Source organism: Phocoena phocoena, chromosome 21 (genome assembly GCF_963924675.1).
Source record: "Phocoena phocoena chromosome 21, mPhoPho1.1, whole genome shotgun sequence".
In the NCBI taxonomy this organism is placed as follows: Eukaryota; Metazoa; Chordata; class Mammalia; order Artiodactyla; family Phocoenidae; genus Phocoena; species Phocoena phocoena.
Genome location: NC_089239.1, coordinates 6,338,876 through 6,355,423, shown reverse-complemented (window position 1 = coordinate 6,355,423; position 16,548 = coordinate 6,338,876). Strand labels below are relative to the sequence as shown.

Genomic DNA, 16,548 nt, shown 5'->3' with positions numbered 1-16,548 from the left:
CGTTTCACCAAAAAGTTAAAATCTGAGGGGGGGGAAATGTCAAGCATATTAGAGAAAAATGCCAAATCTGCAGTGTTAATATACAATGTCTTCCAAGTGGTTGCTGTTTTATCTCCTCTCAGATGAGGTTATCCATGTGGAAACAGCCAGCTGAGCAGGTTCTCAGTGTATGTGAACTGAATACATTTCTGAGTGTCAGAAATATTTTGTGTTCATGGCATTTCCCTTCTGCTAAGGTTTTTCATACACTTGTATTTTAACCCAGTATATTTTCAGCATACCAGAGTACAAAGCAGAAGGTCAAGCTGTTACCTCAGTCTTTAGAATTTTGGTGTTCTGTGCCTTTTCTTTTACAAATATTATAAAGAAGGAGGGAAAAAGCTCTTTTTACAGGAGAATAGTCTATAAAAAGCATATAAGGTATCTGTGTTAGAGCACCCATGCGTGCGTCACACAACGTTTTAGATCCAGCAGAGGCTGCCCCTTGAAAGGCAGAGTTTCATTAACAGCAGCAGACGTGACAGAAGTGGAAATGTTGGTCTATTTTTGGATTTCCTCTGTGTTTGCTTTGAATTCATCTGCTGATCACCTCTCTGTCTGTGTTCACCAAGCTGCCAGGCAGTGCTGTGCTTGTCAGAATCATCCAAACTCAATAGACTCAATCCAGGGAGAGAGCCTATCAGCGCGCTGGAGGAAGGTTCTGATGGAATGCAGGATTTGTGTAAAAGTGGAAGGATGGCTTAGAGGGAGGTTAGTTACCTAACAGCGCTCTCAGACGGGGACCGAGGTTAGAGCTCTTAACCAGAGCTTGCAGACATTTTGGGTGTTTTACTTCTTCCTGAAAGTTACCTGTGGTGCCATGCTTGCCTTTAGCGTCTGTTGTAGGGCAGCCCGGGGTATGTGGGGTCGCCTGGTATTGGCACACTTGCTGACGGAGGGTGTAAATGCAAATAAAATCTTACTCTGAGGTACCTTTTCCAGTTAGGTGAGGAGTTTGGTTTTTTCCTTGTTTTACATTTTCCCAAACTCCCCAGACTGGTTTATTTTTATTTTTATTTTGTTTTTTTTGGCCACGCCACGCGGCTTGCGGGATCTTAGTTCCCTGACCAGGGATCGAACCCAGGCCACAGCAGTGAAAGCGCCAAGCCCTAACCACTGGACCGCCAGGGAATTTCCCCCAAACTGGTTTAAGTCAATGAGAAGCCCTCCGCACACTCCTGCCCGTCAGTGCTTTCTCCTGGTGACTGAAGATGCTAGACCAGGGTGGGGTCTGCAGGGAGTGGGCGTAGGACTGGGCAGGTTTACTGACCTGGTACCTGGCCAGAGCTGGCCAAGAAATGCCTGGGCAGGGGTCTTCTGCTCAGGCTGGGGGGCCGAATTCAGGTGAAGGGTGCTCGTTTTCCTTCCCCCTCCCACTTGCTGGGTGGCACGCTTTAGGGTACAGCAGAGCTGCAGGTGTCCCCAAGTTGCCGGGCGGGCTCCTTTTCCATTCCTCGCTCCTCTGCAGCCGGTAGAGATGGGGACGGAGAAGGGTCTAGAGGAATGGGTGGAGGTGGAGGAAGGTGGGAAGGCCCTGCCCTTTTCTAATGGAGGCGATGAGGGCAGAAATTGAAAGCTAGGAGAGAGTAAGCGAAGGGCGACTCCATAGGTCTCCCCTCGGTCTCTGGGAGGTGTGGGATTGTTGGTGAAGGAATCAGGAAAGGGAGACAAAAGTCCCAAGAGGGAAAGGGCCGCTGGGCTGGACGCACTGTCCTCGCCTCACCCTTTCCCCTTAACTTATCACAAGCCTCTGCGGGAAGAACACAGAGGACTCGGGTATCAGTGCCCAGGGCTCCCACGTGGAAGACTGGCAGTAAATGTTTAGAAGTCAATGGCAAGGAGAGGTTGGGAGAGCAATTATGTAACAAAAGACAGTTTTTCTTTGATTGTCATCAGCTTCCAATGTCCTGCGGTAGAACCTGTGTGCGCCCACTGCCCAGGTTAAATCATTGCCCCCATTTGCCCAGGTTTGTCCCCACTATGACCTTCTTTTTCTTTTGTTTTGCTGCTTTCGTTTTTTTTTGTTTTTTTTTGCGGTACGTGGGCCTCTCACTGTTGTGGCCTCTCCCGTTGCGGAGCACAGGTTCCGGACACGCAGGCTCAGCGGCCATGGCTCACGGGCCCAGCCACTCCGCGGCATGTGGGATCTTCCCAGACCGGGGCACGAACCCGCGTCCCCTGCATCGGCAGGCGGACTCTCAACCACTGCGCCACCAGGGAAGCCCTGCTTTAGTATTTTTAAAACAAGTTCCAAGGTATCAGGTCACAGATATTTCAGTATGCATCTCTAAAATGTTTGGGCACTTTCTTATATAACTATGATGTTGTGATTAATAATACTCTCTTAATTTACAAAGATGGTTAAACTTCAACTTTCATTTTAAATTAATCCTTTTTAGGTAACTTCTCTTTGAAAGAAAGATAATCAACCTCTTTAAAATTTTAGAATAAAATATGCTAAGGCTCAAAGATGCAGTGTAGGAGGGAGATACCTTACAGTTAAGTAGTATCCAGTGTGACTTCGAAGGTAGTCAGTCTCACTTATATCGTGGCTTCAGTTAGGTCAAGTACTAGTTGCAGCCCAGATCTGTCTGCGCTACTTACTTCCTACTCAGCATCTCTGCTTCAGAGTTCCAGACAGCTCTCGGTGTCCAGGGCCAACCTCCCCACCCCAGCCCGACAGCCCCGAGCTCTTCGGCTGGTACCCCTGAATCTCGTTGAACAGTAAAACCATCCTCTCATTCCATGAGCTGAAAACGTACGAGTCATCTTTGATGCCTCCTTCTCCTACAGTCCTACATCCAGCCTATCATCAAGCCTTATCAAATTTCACCTCATTTTCTCAGTTACTGTGCACTTCTCTTCCTGTCCATTAGCACCTCCCTAGTCGAAGCCCCAGAATAACATGCTAGCGGTTCTGTTTGTTCCATTTTGACCTCCTTCCACATTTCAACTGGAGAGAGCTGTTGAGAACGTAAATCTGATTTCGATCCACCCCTGCTTCAGCGCTCTCTGTGGCTCATGTAAAATAAGCGGTAACTGTCTATACTTTGGTATAATCAAGATTAGATTGTATTCAACCAGCTGATGCTAGGGTGTGAGCAGGTGTGCCCAGACCCAGCCTGGCTTCTAACTGAGCCTGTTGCATGTAGATTTTTGCAGCCCTGGGGTTTTGATGCTGTGTTTTCACTGTTGCTTGTCTACCCTCCCGCCCGCCATCAGCACAGAGAAACAGTCAATAACACCTGCATCACAGCTCAAATATATGGAGAGAGAATAGAGAGTCTGTACAGACACAAGTGAATTTGTCAGTACACTTTAAAACGTTCTCGTTAAAATTCTGTGTGAAATGCAGTTGTTTTAAATTTTTTTATTTTGAAAGGTTTCAAGAGTATACGATAGAGAAAATAGCACAATGGAAACTCCTATATACCCGTCCCTGGATTCAACAGTTATCAAGATTTTGCCACATTTGCTGTCTCTTTTTAAAAAAATATCCTTTTGAAGTATGTTAAATCCCAGGGATCATGTGTTGAGAGCTTTTTTAAAAATTACAGTATTAATAATAGTTAAATATATCTTTAAGAACAAGACATATTGGACATTGGTTAGAATATCTGAAGCATCTGTGCAGAATAGTTTGTAAACCGCTGCCCAATTCCAGCCATAAAGGAATCGTGTAAAAAGATGTGTGAGTGCTTTAAAAAAACTCTGCCAGTGATGCTTAGTTCTTTGATCCTGGATTAGGATGACGGTCAGGAAGTAGGATTAGATGGTCATCTCTGAGTTTCCCTTAAATCATGAGATACTATGATAATAACCAGTTTACTCAGTTTTTGCTGCTACTCTATTATCGTTTCAGATATATGTCAGGAAAGCACTATCTTAGTTTGTGCTTTAAAGAAATACCTTCATTTACACCTTCCTGATTGCAGAGTTTCTCCTTATAAAACCCCAATTAAAAGGGATCTTTCATGTTCACAAATGATTTGAGAAGATTCCTGGCCAGCTTAGAGACAAAGCTTCTAAAGAAGAAGTAACTTTATTGTTTTATGATTTGTGTTTTAGTAAAATAAGGGCTGTTTGTTTATAAAGCCACTTTTCTATCTCTGCTTTTTCTAATTAGTTTTTTTATTTGGCTCTTTCCATTTTTAAGTGTACAGAGAAGTTATTCTGAGCAGGCCGTGATGACTTTTTCATTTAATTTTAAGCCAGTCTAGTTATTTAAACTCTATTCTGGGGAAGAGGGAATACTTAACATCCAGAGATTAAAACACGCTTACTGCATAAAATCCGGACCCTGAAACTCTCAGGCAGTGCCTGGGAACCGTGTCCGTGCCAGGTGAGAACGCTGTTACCTGAGTTGTCTGCATCCAAAGTTTCTTCCAGACCATTTTTTTTTAAATTTATTTATTTATTTTTGCTGTGTTGGGTTTTCATTTCTGTGCGAGGGCTTTCTCTAGTTGTGGCAAGAGGAGGCCACTCTTCATCGCGGTGCGCGGGCCTCTCACTATCGCAGCCTCTTGTTGCGGAGCACAGGCTCCAGACGCGCAGGCTCAGTAGTTGTGGCTCATGGGCCTAGTTGCTCCGCAGCATGTGGGATCCTCCCAGACCAGGGCTCGAACCCGTGTCCCCTGCATTAGCAGGCAGATTCTCAACCACTGCGCCACCAGGGAAGCCCCAGACCAGTTGTTTTAACCTGCAGAATTTTAACATCATATTAATTTGCTTTGCAGAGGGCCCACGATCTATTTGGCCATTTCCTGAATAGCTCTGTTCGGTATAATTGTTATTCGTGTGACTTGGATAGCACACACGCAGCGTTTGGGCTGGGAAGACTCGCTTTAGAGTGTAGTACCAGCCGTCCGCCGTCAGGCCACGCCGCCGTCGTTGCGGAACCTTAGGGATGCTTCGTACAAGCAAAGAGGGCAGAGCTTGCCGTTTGTGCGGCTTCAGCTAGTGGAGAATAGTCACCAATGCTGAAAAGGTAATTTGTTAACAGGCGGCTTTTGTGTTTTGTTTTAGACTCACAAGAAGTGGACGAACAGCTGGTAGCAGAAGTGGTTGAAAAACGGTCGCCCGAGGCTGGTTCTAGACCCTCAGAAAACGAAGCAGCTCAGCACGCTGCTGAGTCTTACTCGGTCCGGGGTTTCAGAGAAGAACCTGAACACGATGTGAGCAAAATCTCTGTCGTGAGGCCGTTTTCCGTAGACACCAAGAATTCCACGGCGCCCCGGGGGCCGCCTGGCCCAGCAGCGGCTCATGGCTGCGTGGCCACGGCCCTAGGCCAGGCCGGGCCCTGCCCCCAAGCGCCGGGCGCCGCCGAGGACCAGGCAATGACCGAGGGCGCCATGGGGTCCACGCTGGAGGCCTCGGCGGAAGCCGACCCGGAGGCGGGAAGCCCGTGTCCGGAGCCCGGGGCCAGCAGAAGCAGGCTGCGGAAGCCCAGGCCCGTCCCCCTTAGGAAGAAGGCGGCAGGCGGCGGGGTCTCCGAAGCCCACCCCGCCCCGGAGGGCGCGCGTCTTCCCCGGGTGGACCGCCAGTCCGGTTCCGACGGAGAGGCTGGGAACGCCGCCACCCCTGCCCTGCTAGGAGGTGACAGGAGCCAGAAGTGTCCCCCCGACGTGAGGGAGACACCGTGTGCCCCCGGCGGAGACACCAGCGACTCAGGGACGGAGCTGCCGGAGGCCGTGAGGGGCTCCCCTCTGAAACTGGAGTTTGACTTCACGGAAGACGTGGAGACTGTGGAGTCCAGGAAAGCCCTCCTGAGGAAACCCGGCCGGAAACTGGGCAGCAGGGTGACACCCAAGGTTCAGAAAGACGGCGCCCGGGAGCCAGCAGGCGCCCCGGGGGCAGGGGCGTCCTCAGAGCCGGGTCCCCGCCCCTGTCCCGGGGAGAGCCCCGACTTCGGGCCCTTTGGGGGCCACTCCCCGCTGCAGCGCTCGCCCCTGCTCTCGGCTCAGGGCTCCTACGGCTTTGACCCAGATCACTTTGACGAATCCATGGATCCCTTTAAACCCGCTATGACTTTAACGAGCAGTGACTTTGGTTCTCCCGCCGGTAGTCACATTAGTGAAATCTTAGAATCACCCAAGAAGGCAAAGTCGCGTTTGATAACGTGAGTGAGATGGGCGTGGGCCTTGTGTTCTGGGTCCTCTCTGTGAGTTTGGCGGCCACTGCTTTTGGTTTGGGTGAAGGTGCCCCGGGGCAGACGCAAAGCTCGTAACCTCGGACTGCAATCTTCACTGTTTTGCCTAACTCTGGTGTGGAATCAGAGATACCTGAGGTTTCCTTTTTAGATGTCTGCTTTGCTTCTGAATCCTCAGTTTATTCAGCTGAGTTCTTTTTCCCCCCATCTTGGGTACTTTTTTCCTATTTAAAAAGAAAAAAGAATGTCATGGGCTAGGCAGGTAGAGATTTGATGGTTTTCAGAAATCCTATCTGAGCTGTCGGGAATCGTTTTATATACAGAATTCAGGTGTCAGTGCTAGCCACCTTCTTCAGCTTCTCTGTGGATGAAACAAGAATACCAGGGCTGCAGGTAAACTGTGTAGTATCAGTAACACGTGGGAAAGGGTCTTACAGAAGTCTTTTCACTTGAACAGAAAGCTGTGATTTTTGTTGGAAACAAACCTACCACTAAAAGTTAGAATTCTTATGTCTTCTGGTAAAGCTTCTGGCTCTTTCAGAAAGGAGGTGAGTTTCCAAAAAGAATCAAGACTATTTTAAACAATTGCCTAAATCTGACTAAATTAGGCTGTTAGTCTTCGTTGTGTGAGATCCCGCTCCCCACCAACCCCCCTTCTCCCGGGAAATCTGGAGCCACTTTTGCAAGGTCCTCAGAGTTCTCTCGGAGTCGTCACCCCCAGGCCATAATTCCACGTCACATTTCAGGTTAAACTTGTTACAGGGTGACCTTATCACAAAACTTGAGTCGATGACAATCTGTTGGTATCTTCATGACCCTGTGACATTTTACTAAGAATTAGATATAAAGAAGGGCCAATGAGGAATTCCCTGGCGGTCCAGTGGTTAGGACTTGGCGCTTTCATGCTTTCACTGCTGTGGCCCAGGTTTGATCCCTGGTCAGGGAACTGAGATCCCACAAGACGTGTGGTGTGGCCAAATTAAATAAATAAAGTATTTAAAAAAAAAAAAAAAGGGCCAGTGACATGGTGGATGAAATATGGAAAGGGAGGGTGAGAAGAAGTACATGTTTCTCGTTGTCACCACAGTTGTATTGGCGAAATGCGTTTCAGCGTTAATGTGATGTAAAGAAAAACACTAGATGGTGTGGTGATTGACACCAGAGAAAAAGGGTTAAAGAGCAGAAAGTATGAGGACCAAGAAGCTTGAGCACTGCAGGAACGGATTCTTCAGCAGCCCCAGAATATTCCCCAGGACGTCTAAAGGGAATGAAATGTCATTAATAGTTCTTGATCTGTTCTTTGATTATAGACACACAGTTAAATGGTTGCTGAAAAATATTATTGATCAGGTGACCTCAAGGTGCTTTTCTGTGGTTCAGGTTAGTTACCTGTGTCTAGACGATGCCCGGGGGACACGATGGCCAGGTCTTTGCCTGGATTCTTCCTAACCTGGGGTCCCCTAATTATGGGCAGACCTGCCTATCAGGGTTGATAAGGGGTCATTGGGAGCCTCCCTTTCAGTTGCTGTTGAAGGTGTGTAGCCAGTGCACTCATGTTACATGAGACTAAAGTGGGACCAAAGGGAGGGAAGTTTATCCTACATCTTGTTTTCAGTAGCAAGAAGCACCCTCTCCCAGTCCTACCACCCTCACCTGCTAGCATTTTCCTCCTGTTCTGTTTTGTTTTTGTTTTTGTTTTTTTTTGCGGTACGCGGGCCTCTCACTGTTGTGGCCTCTCCCGTTGCGGAGCACAGGCTCCGGACGCGCAGGCTCAGCGGCCATGGCTCACGGGCCCAGCCGCTCCGCGGCATTTGGGATCTTCCCAGACCCGGGCACGAACCTGTGTCCCCTGCATCAGCAGGCGGACTCTCAACCACTGCCCCACCAGGGAAGCCCTTGTGTGACTTCTTAAAAGATGACGTAATTGGTGGCATCTCAGATCCTTCTTCTGTAAACTAGAGACATCATCCTATGATTGGGATTTTTGTGGGTCAAATAAGATAAATTATGTAAAATCGCTTGGAGTTTCTCAGTAATATACACCTACCGGAGATATAAGCAGATGCATTTTCAATTATATTTTCATTCATGCATTGATTGCCTTTAATCTGGATGACTAGACATTTAAGAGTAAACATACTCGGCAGTAATGCCGTTTTTTTACATTTACAAATATTTGAAAGTTTACTTTTCATCCATAAATTTGACCGTGTGACATTTCCGAGTGTTTCTGTCACTCTCTAACTACTGAGAATCATTCACTCACCAGTGGTAACATTCATGAGTATGACATTTTTAATTCACGCCTCACCTCATAGAAAGAACTTTGCAACCATTATGTCTGCCAGACTAGAGATAAATATTCCAGGCTTTACATGATTTTTTTCTCCATCTGTCTGTCTCTTTCCCGTCTCTAATTTTGTTGGTGCATCAGGACTACTGAGCAAGTGAAATTTCTCTGTTTTCTGTTGTAAGTACTCCTGTTTCTGGCTCTCCCTGGGGCCCTTGGCAGTTCCTCCCCTACCCTCCCCGGACCATCTCTCCATAGCATGTTGGCTTCCCTTTCTGAGTTGGATCTTCTGATGATTTTTTTGCATTTCATTTGCCACTTCCTGAGCCAGCTTATTAGCCTTGCCATCTGTACCCAAAGGCTTGGAGATGGGGCCCTCCCACCTCAGGTGCGAGAGCTTGCGTCCCCGGCTTGACACACGCCTCGTGGGGCGCTGTGATGCTGCGTGCTGGCTTGGCCCTACTCTCATCCCCGCAGCGGCTTGAGGAACTGCTCTGCTGTTTCATGTCAGGAACAACTGACTTTTTTGATAGGATAAGGCTGCCGCCTTGGAGCAGGGAATACATTTTACCGAGTCAGCTCAACCTGAGTTTGGTGGCAGGGGTGACACTCAGGCGTTAGGGAAGACAAGCAGACACTACCGAGGTGGTGGTCCCTCTTCTGGTAGCCATGCTGGTCTTTGTTTTTGCCCCGCAAAACGAGAAGAACTTGCAGTTTTGGTTGGGGGTGGGGTGTGGTCAGAGCGGCGGTGCTGTAAATTCTAAGTTCATTACAAAAGAACAGAATCTGGATAGTCTTCAGATCACAAATTACGTGCTAGTTTAAACAAAGCGGGCGGTTTGAGCTTCCCCAGTTCCGGTCGTGACGTTCGTTTTCCATCTCGCTACTTAAGAGGAATGATAACAGTTTGCTCAGACATTTTTATTTTCATCCTTTCTGTTGCCCACAGTCCTCCTCTGTGAGCACGCAGGTCTGGAGCTGTCTTCCCAGACTTCCGTGGCTTTTAGCGCAATAAAGAATTTTTAAAGAATGTGGTCCGGCGTGGTAATTTTTCTGGTGACTTATCAAAGCCAAGTGAGCGCGGATCAGATGACCCGACCGTCTCCAGGTACTGGGGCTGCTCTCGGAAGAGCTGTTGGTGGCTGCTGGCGCGCAGTTACAAGCCGTAGGGGCCCGAGTGCTGGTGTTTAGCTACCCGCAGAAGCAAGTGAGGAGGTCACTGAGTTACAGTTCTTTGCTTGCCCTGCCTCTCGGGAGAGGATTCAGAGGCGGGAAGGTGTTTGTTCCCATCTCTGACGCGTGGACGTGTGACTCGCGTGGGGCTGTGCGCTTTGGCTTGTGTCTGCACACACCGCTGTCTGCACCATCTCACAGCTTGGAGGTTGTCAGTGTGATTCCAAACCGGCCCGGTGTTCTGTTTGTTTTTTTCCCAGGAGTGGCTGTAAGGTGAAGAAATACGAAGCCCAGTCTCTTGCTTTGGATGGGTGTTCTCAGGTAAGTCTGTGTTCCTCATCAGAGTGGTGATGAATGAAGATTTTCCAGTGGGGATCTGAGTACTCAGCTTTAAGGAAACCAATCCCCAAATCCTTGACTTGCTAAGCTGATCTGAGAAAGGGCTGTGAAGATAAGGGAACCGTTCCTTCACAGCTACCCTTTTCCCACTTTTTTGTGATAAAGTTCCCTCTCACCCGTTCTCAAACTTACTAGGGTGCATCACCACTGGGTGTGAAACCTCTGGGCACCAAAGAGGGGATTTGAAATACTGGTGTAAGTTATAAGAAGGTGATTGACTCCAGTGACTGGATAATATATTTTTAAAGTCAGATGTTTTTCCAGTTCATTGCTTTTAGCAAGTTAGGAGAACCTGAATTGTCAGCTGATAGATTATTAAAAATATTTTTTGACACAGTGATATATGTCAGTTATATCTCAATTAAAAAGATAATTATTTGAACTTCCCCGGTGGTCCAGTGGTTAGGACTCCACGCTTCCACTGCAGGGGGCTCGGGCTCGATCCCTGGTTGGGGAATTAAGATTCCTCCATGCAGCACGACATGGCCCAAAAGGAAAAAAAAAAAGATAGTTACTGATGATAGAATTTTTTGGAACATAATTTGGAAAGGAGTTCAAAGAACTGAGACATTTCTATTACAAACTTCATTCTGTTTCACCTATTTATTTGTATTAGTAAGGCTTCTGGCTTCTTGATTATAACTATAAAAATGGAAAACAGGAATCAAATTGATGCTGACCTTTGTTTCATTCTAGCAATAAATATTTGTCCATGACTGTATAATTAATTGGGAAATACACACACACACACACACACACGCAAACAAAAGAAAACCCGGACCCATTTGATTGCAATGAAGTCCTTTTTTTTCTTCCTTTTTAAAACTTTATTCCAGCATAACCATGATTACAGAAATACAGTCATTGCATTTTAAGTTTAACTTATCTTACGCAATTTGGACCAAAAACTTGGTACGTGGTTTAAGATTAAAAAAAAAAAAAAAGATTTGTGATTTGATTTATGCTTCATCTATTACAAATGTATGAAGTGTCCACTTTCAAATGCTGCCAAAGCAGAGGCAGCAAGAGCTATGAAAAATTTACGTTTGATTTGCTCCAGAAAAATAACACATATTGCATTGTAAAAGATTTTTAAAATCGGTGCAACAAAATATTGTAATCGATTTCCATCTTTTAAAAATTTTACTTTTGTGTTTGATTGTACTTACCAAACATTGTAAAACTTTTAGAATAAATTGTGCCTTTGTAATTGTAGTGATAACCCTCCAGAAGAAAAAATGTTAACAGAGACTTATGGTTGTAAAAAAGGTTTTTAAAATTTTTTTGAACAAATGTAATAGGAGGACTTTAAAAAAACTTGAAAGCAAATGCATTTCTTTGGGATAATTTCTTGATGGAAGTAGCAAGGAAATACAAATTCAGAGAGGAAAAGGAATGATGTAAATTTCTGACTATTAAAGGGCTTATTCATGTTTGATTTTAAACAGATGGTAAAGTATCATCACTAGAGTAACTAAATTGAATTAATAAGCCAAGTCAGTATTTAAAATATAATAAAATTTTTTTCTTTTCTTTTGTATCTGTGTGAGAGGATGGATGTTCTCCAAACTTACTGTGATAATTTCATGATGTACGTAAGTCATATCATTATGCTGTACCTCTTCAAGTTACACAGTGCTGTTATGTCAATTATATCTCAATAAAACTGGAAGGAGAGATAAGTAAACAAGCAAACAAATAATATGTAGCAGATATTATAGCCTTTGTGACTACTTAAGCTCGTAGTGAAAGGTTTTTAGATGTCACCTGAAAATACAGTGGGGTGCATAAATTTTCCAGAAAAGTCTAGGATCTATCTATATGAGCAAAATCTATGAAAACTATTTTCTTCAGCCACTTCAACTTGTTGCTTATAAATTTAGGCTAGAAAAGCTTAATTTTTTAAGCCTCAGGTGTGAATTACAGAAGGTAGGCCCTAGAACATACAACCTTCCATGGTTGAGGGGCTGCAGCTTCTTCCTTGGTTGGTAGCCAGATTCGTGGAGAACATCCATATGGAATGGCGGCTGCTTTGCTCTTCCTGAGATGTCGCTTTCCCCACTGCTTGCCCTCCTAAATGGTAGCATCTCATCTGTTGCCTTTCCCAGGATGAAGGAGCAGTGATCTCCCAGATTTCAGACATTTCTAACAGGGACGGCCATGCTACCGACGAGGAGAAGCTGGCGTCTACGTCATCTGGTCAGAAACCCATTGGGGCCGAGGGGAAAGGTGAGCCAGAGGACGACCTGGAGTACTTTGAATGTTCCAATGTTCCCGTGTCTGCCATAAATCATGCGTTTTCATCCTCAGAAGCAGGTATGGAAGCAAATCTTCATCTTTTTACGTACATAAGCATAGAAATGCCTGGAAGCCCAGGGCAGGAAACACTTTAAAGAGATTAGAGAACGGGTCCCTTGATGGATAGGCTTAGGCTGCTGGTCTGTGCTTTGCTCCTTTGCCTGGTGAAGAAACACAAAAGGGTGTCAGTGGAGCGCCAGGGACGTATGGATCTGAGTGGCAGGATGTACGGAGACACTGATGTATCAGACTGCTTGAATTCTTTCCTAATTATTTCAGTCTGGCCACATCTTCACGTGTAGTGACCTGGAACCATGTTGGGATTATTGGGCTCCTGGTTTCCCTTATAGAAATAATAACGACTAACAGGTATAGTTGCTTCCACATGCAGGCACTGTTCTAAGTGTTTTACGTGTAGTAACTCATGTCTCCTCACTAGGTAGCGTTCTTTTTTTTGTTTTTTTTTTTGTTCCTTTTTAAATTGAAGTACAGTTGATTTACAATGTTGTCTTAGTTTCAGGTGTACAGCAAACTGATTCAGTTACATATGTTTTTCCAGATTCTTTTCCATTATAGGTTATTACAAGATATTGAACATAGCTCCCTGTGCCATACAGTAGCTCCTTGTTTTTTTATCTATTTTATATTAGGCAGCATTCTTTTCCCCATTATCAGAGAGGGAAAGTGAGACAGAAGTTAAGGATCTCGGCCACGGTCTCCTGTCTAGTTAAAGTGGTGGGCTAGGGTCCGAGTTCCCAGCAGTCTTGGCTCCACGGTCTTTTAACCACAAGGCTAACGTGTGAAGAGATGGTTTTCGTTACCCTCAACTATTGTAAGATTTCCTGCTTGCAGACATGGTGGATTGAAAAAGACTAATGCTTCTTCATGTTCTCATAAGGGCCTAGACCAACCTGTGCTGAAGCTTAGTGCTGTTTTCCTCTTTAGAACATTCTAAATCCGAGGCCCTTTTCCAGGTCCCAGGTTGTATCTGTGGCCTTAACCTTCATTGGGAAGCACTTGGCACCGTGTTCCCGACTTCATTAAACATTATTGGAAACTCAGGTCTTTAGCAACATAGTTCGGTGTGGAGCTTTTATACTTAGAATTTCAAAAATAATGATCTATCATCAAACCAGAGAAGCAGGTGGAAACCTGGACTTTGTGAGAGTTATCTCCCCACCTACCCAGGTCTGTTTCCCGTCTGTAAAATAAACGTTCCAGGCACTGTTCCACATTTCCTCCCAGGCCTCTTTTCTGCTCTGATGTTTTCTCTGAAGACCCCGTCTGCCATTTCCTTTTGTGCCCCTTTACCCATTGCACAGGCTTACCCTTAGAACTCTCATACCTATGCTTATTTCTTGTATACGAAATGCCTTTCTTCACCATTGTCCTGTAGAGATTCTGCCCATCCTTGCCGGTCTGTCTCAGAAAGGTCACTTGGCTCCCACAGCATTTCTTCGTACGTTCCATGTATTAGTTATGGAAGGTTATCATCTTTGATAAACTTCTCGAGGTTAAGGACTATGAGTGATTCATCTTCGATTTTCCTCTAGTGCAGGTGCATGGTCCCTGTTTGTTGAATTATATCCTTCCTCACTAGGAGGAAATTCCTTTGGCAGAAACTTTATGAGCTGGGGTTCTGCTAACAGAACAGCTCCCGTTAACACTGTTCGTAACGGATTAGCCACATCGTGGGAGCGAGCAGGGGCCCTGGTCGCGTGGGGTGGGTGAACTGTGTCCTGGGATATCACCTTCAGCCTGGGTCTTGATAGATAAATACGAAGATGCACCCCAAGGAGTCTCTCACAGGGATGGGAAGGAACCTGCCACACAGGTAAAATGCCCAGTAGCTGTCCGTGAGTACAGGGCAAGTGGGAACCCGGGGTTGTCCTGAGGAGTTGGGGCTTTATCAATATAGAGGAGCCACTGAAGGTTTTTAAGCAAAGTAGTGATGGTCACATTTTTGTTCTCAATAATTCACTCTCGACAGTGCACTAAAGTAGTAATTTGCGATTGCAGGTGGAGGATTGTAGCTTCAGCATTTTATGTGCTTTTACATATTTAAATATTTTCTTCAACGAGTGCATGTTCCTTTAATCAGAAGAAGCATCGTGTTGGTTTTTTGTACGCGTTGACTCTGGTGGTGGAGCGGAGCCGAGAAGACCAGCTTGAAGGGTGTGGGGAGGATAATGAAGTTAGTGTTCAGGCATTGAAATTTAGGTTCTTGTTTTATCTGCTACATTAATTCCACTGACGTACCCTTCAGGGCTGGAATTCAGATTCACTCCAACTTGGTAATAAAATAGCTTTCAGCGTTAACGGTTTCTCCTCTTTCTGAAATGACCCCGTGGTTAGTCCAACTCACTTGCAAAACTTTTCATGGACACAAGGGGGCAGCCTTGCCGTTCTCTCCACCTGAGGACGTGCTTCCGTCTGAGGCTGACGGACCGTAAGCTCCTCTTTCCTCTGGATGTTTTGGACCCTGAACACAGGCAGCGCAGTGGTCAGCAGAATGTAGCGCGTCTTCCAAGATCTTGAGATGCTGTTCTGGGGCCCTTAGATGTCCTTCCGGGCCTGCTCTGGGGTCTCCCAGAGTCTCTTGGTGGGAAGGAAAGGCACAACCTCTTGGGATGACCCTAAAAGTGACTCTCTGTGTTTTAGGCACTGAGAAGGAGACGTGCCAACAGATGGAGAAGGATGGACCTGCCGTGCCCGTGAGTCCCCAGGATCGTGGGGGAGGGGTGTGAGCGCGGGGGGTTCAGTGTTCGTTTTGAAGTCCACGATAACTCAGTAATTAAATTCTAGTCTGTGTCTGGTGACGGGCATAAGATAAAAATAAAGCACAACTCCTTCACTTGAGGCGTCTCGGAGGGTGACCACTAGTACTTGGACCTGTAGCTGGACGTCCTGAGATGTCTTCCAAGTGTAAAGTGCAACCAGCATTTGACGACTTAGCGCAGAAAAGAAGGGAAGATAAAATGTCTCTAACTTTTTATACTGATAACATGTTGATGTTTTGGATCTATTGGGTTAACGAAACTATATTATTAAAATTAATTTCACCTGTTTCTTTTTATCCTTTAAATGTGGCTACTGAGAATTTTTAAATTACGTATGGCTTACGCTGTATTTCTTTCGAGCAGCCCCGGTTGTAGATTACAAAATGGAAACCAGGGTTACCCTGTGGTGAATGTTACACCAGGATGTGTCCCCAGGACTGGGCTGACCCACCGTGCGGCATGTGTCAGGAAGGCCGGATTTGAGCTAATTAAAAACAATTTTATTTCTTTTTAACTTTCAGGCTTACAAAAATAGCACAAAGAATTCCTATAACTCTTGCACCCATGCTCCTCCAACTTTAACCTCTCCTGTAATCAGAATCAGTACACGCTGGTACGGTATTATTGTCTGGTCTGTAAACCGTATGCAGGTCTTACCAGCTACCCCCACTAGTGTCCTTTCTCTGGCACAGGATCCGGGGCAGGACCCCACAAGGCGTTCAGTGCCTGTGTTCTCAATCTCCTTTAATCTGTGACAGTTCCTCAGTCTGTCTCTGTCCTTCCGGACCTTGGCTCTTTTCAAGAGCGCTGGTTAGCTGTTTTGTAGAATATCTTTCAGTTTGGGCTCGTCGAGTGTTTCCCCATGATTAAATTCAGTTTACGCATTTTTGGCACGAATGCATCAGAAGGGACCTCATGGGTATCAGTGCATCCCACTATTGGTGGAATTAACTGATCACGTGGTTAAGGTGGGGTCTTCTGGGTTCCTCACTTGAACTAAGTTTTAAAGGAAGAATGGGGTTTGCCAGGTAGATGAGGCAATGAAGGGTGTTCTGGGCAGGAGAGTTGTACTGTGCAAAGACAGGGAGTGAGACGAAGCGTGTGCTTTATGAGGAGTTGTAGGGATGAATAATCTCACGTGATCGGAGGCTACTGTGCGTGCGGTGGGTCAGAGCCAGGCCACTGGGGCCCTAGACATCGCGCCGGGAGGCTTGGAATTCATGGAAGCACAGCAGAGGACTCTCCTGGGGGTTGAAGTAGGAAGCATCATGATCGGTAGTAAATCAGAGGATGGGACAGAGGCTGGGGCTCAGCAGGTAGAACCATCACTGCTTGGTGGCTCCCGGGGTGCACGTGGTGGCTGAGGTGGGGGTTGGAGAAAGTCGCTGAAGGCCATCGAGGTTTCCGCCTTGAACATCTGA

The 16,548-nt window shown here is 46.1% G+C and overlaps 1 protein-coding gene across 13 annotated transcripts in view; it reads left to right on the top strand.

Moving 5' to 3' along the window:
* Window positions 1-16,548, top strand: part of TACC1 (transforming acidic coiled-coil containing protein 1) — a 90,032-nt gene that overhangs the window by 59,643 nt on the left and 13,841 nt on the right. For 2 of the 13 annotated variants that reach the window (XM_065900051.1, XM_065900055.1), the window contains exons 3-6: window positions 5,065-6,157; window positions 9,911-9,971; window positions 12,158-12,278; window positions 15,009-15,061. In XM_065900051.1, coding sequence (XP_065756123.1) covers window positions 5,065-6,157; window positions 9,911-9,971; window positions 12,158-12,278; window positions 15,009-15,061 — 1,328 coding nt within the window. Of the gene's footprint in view, window positions 1-5,064; window positions 6,158-8,621; window positions 8,658-9,910; window positions 9,972-12,157; window positions 12,366-15,008; window positions 15,062-16,548 lie in introns of those variants that run through there. The other 11 variants (XM_065900050.1, XM_065900052.1, XM_065900060.1 and 8 more) reach the window with 9 other exon arrangements.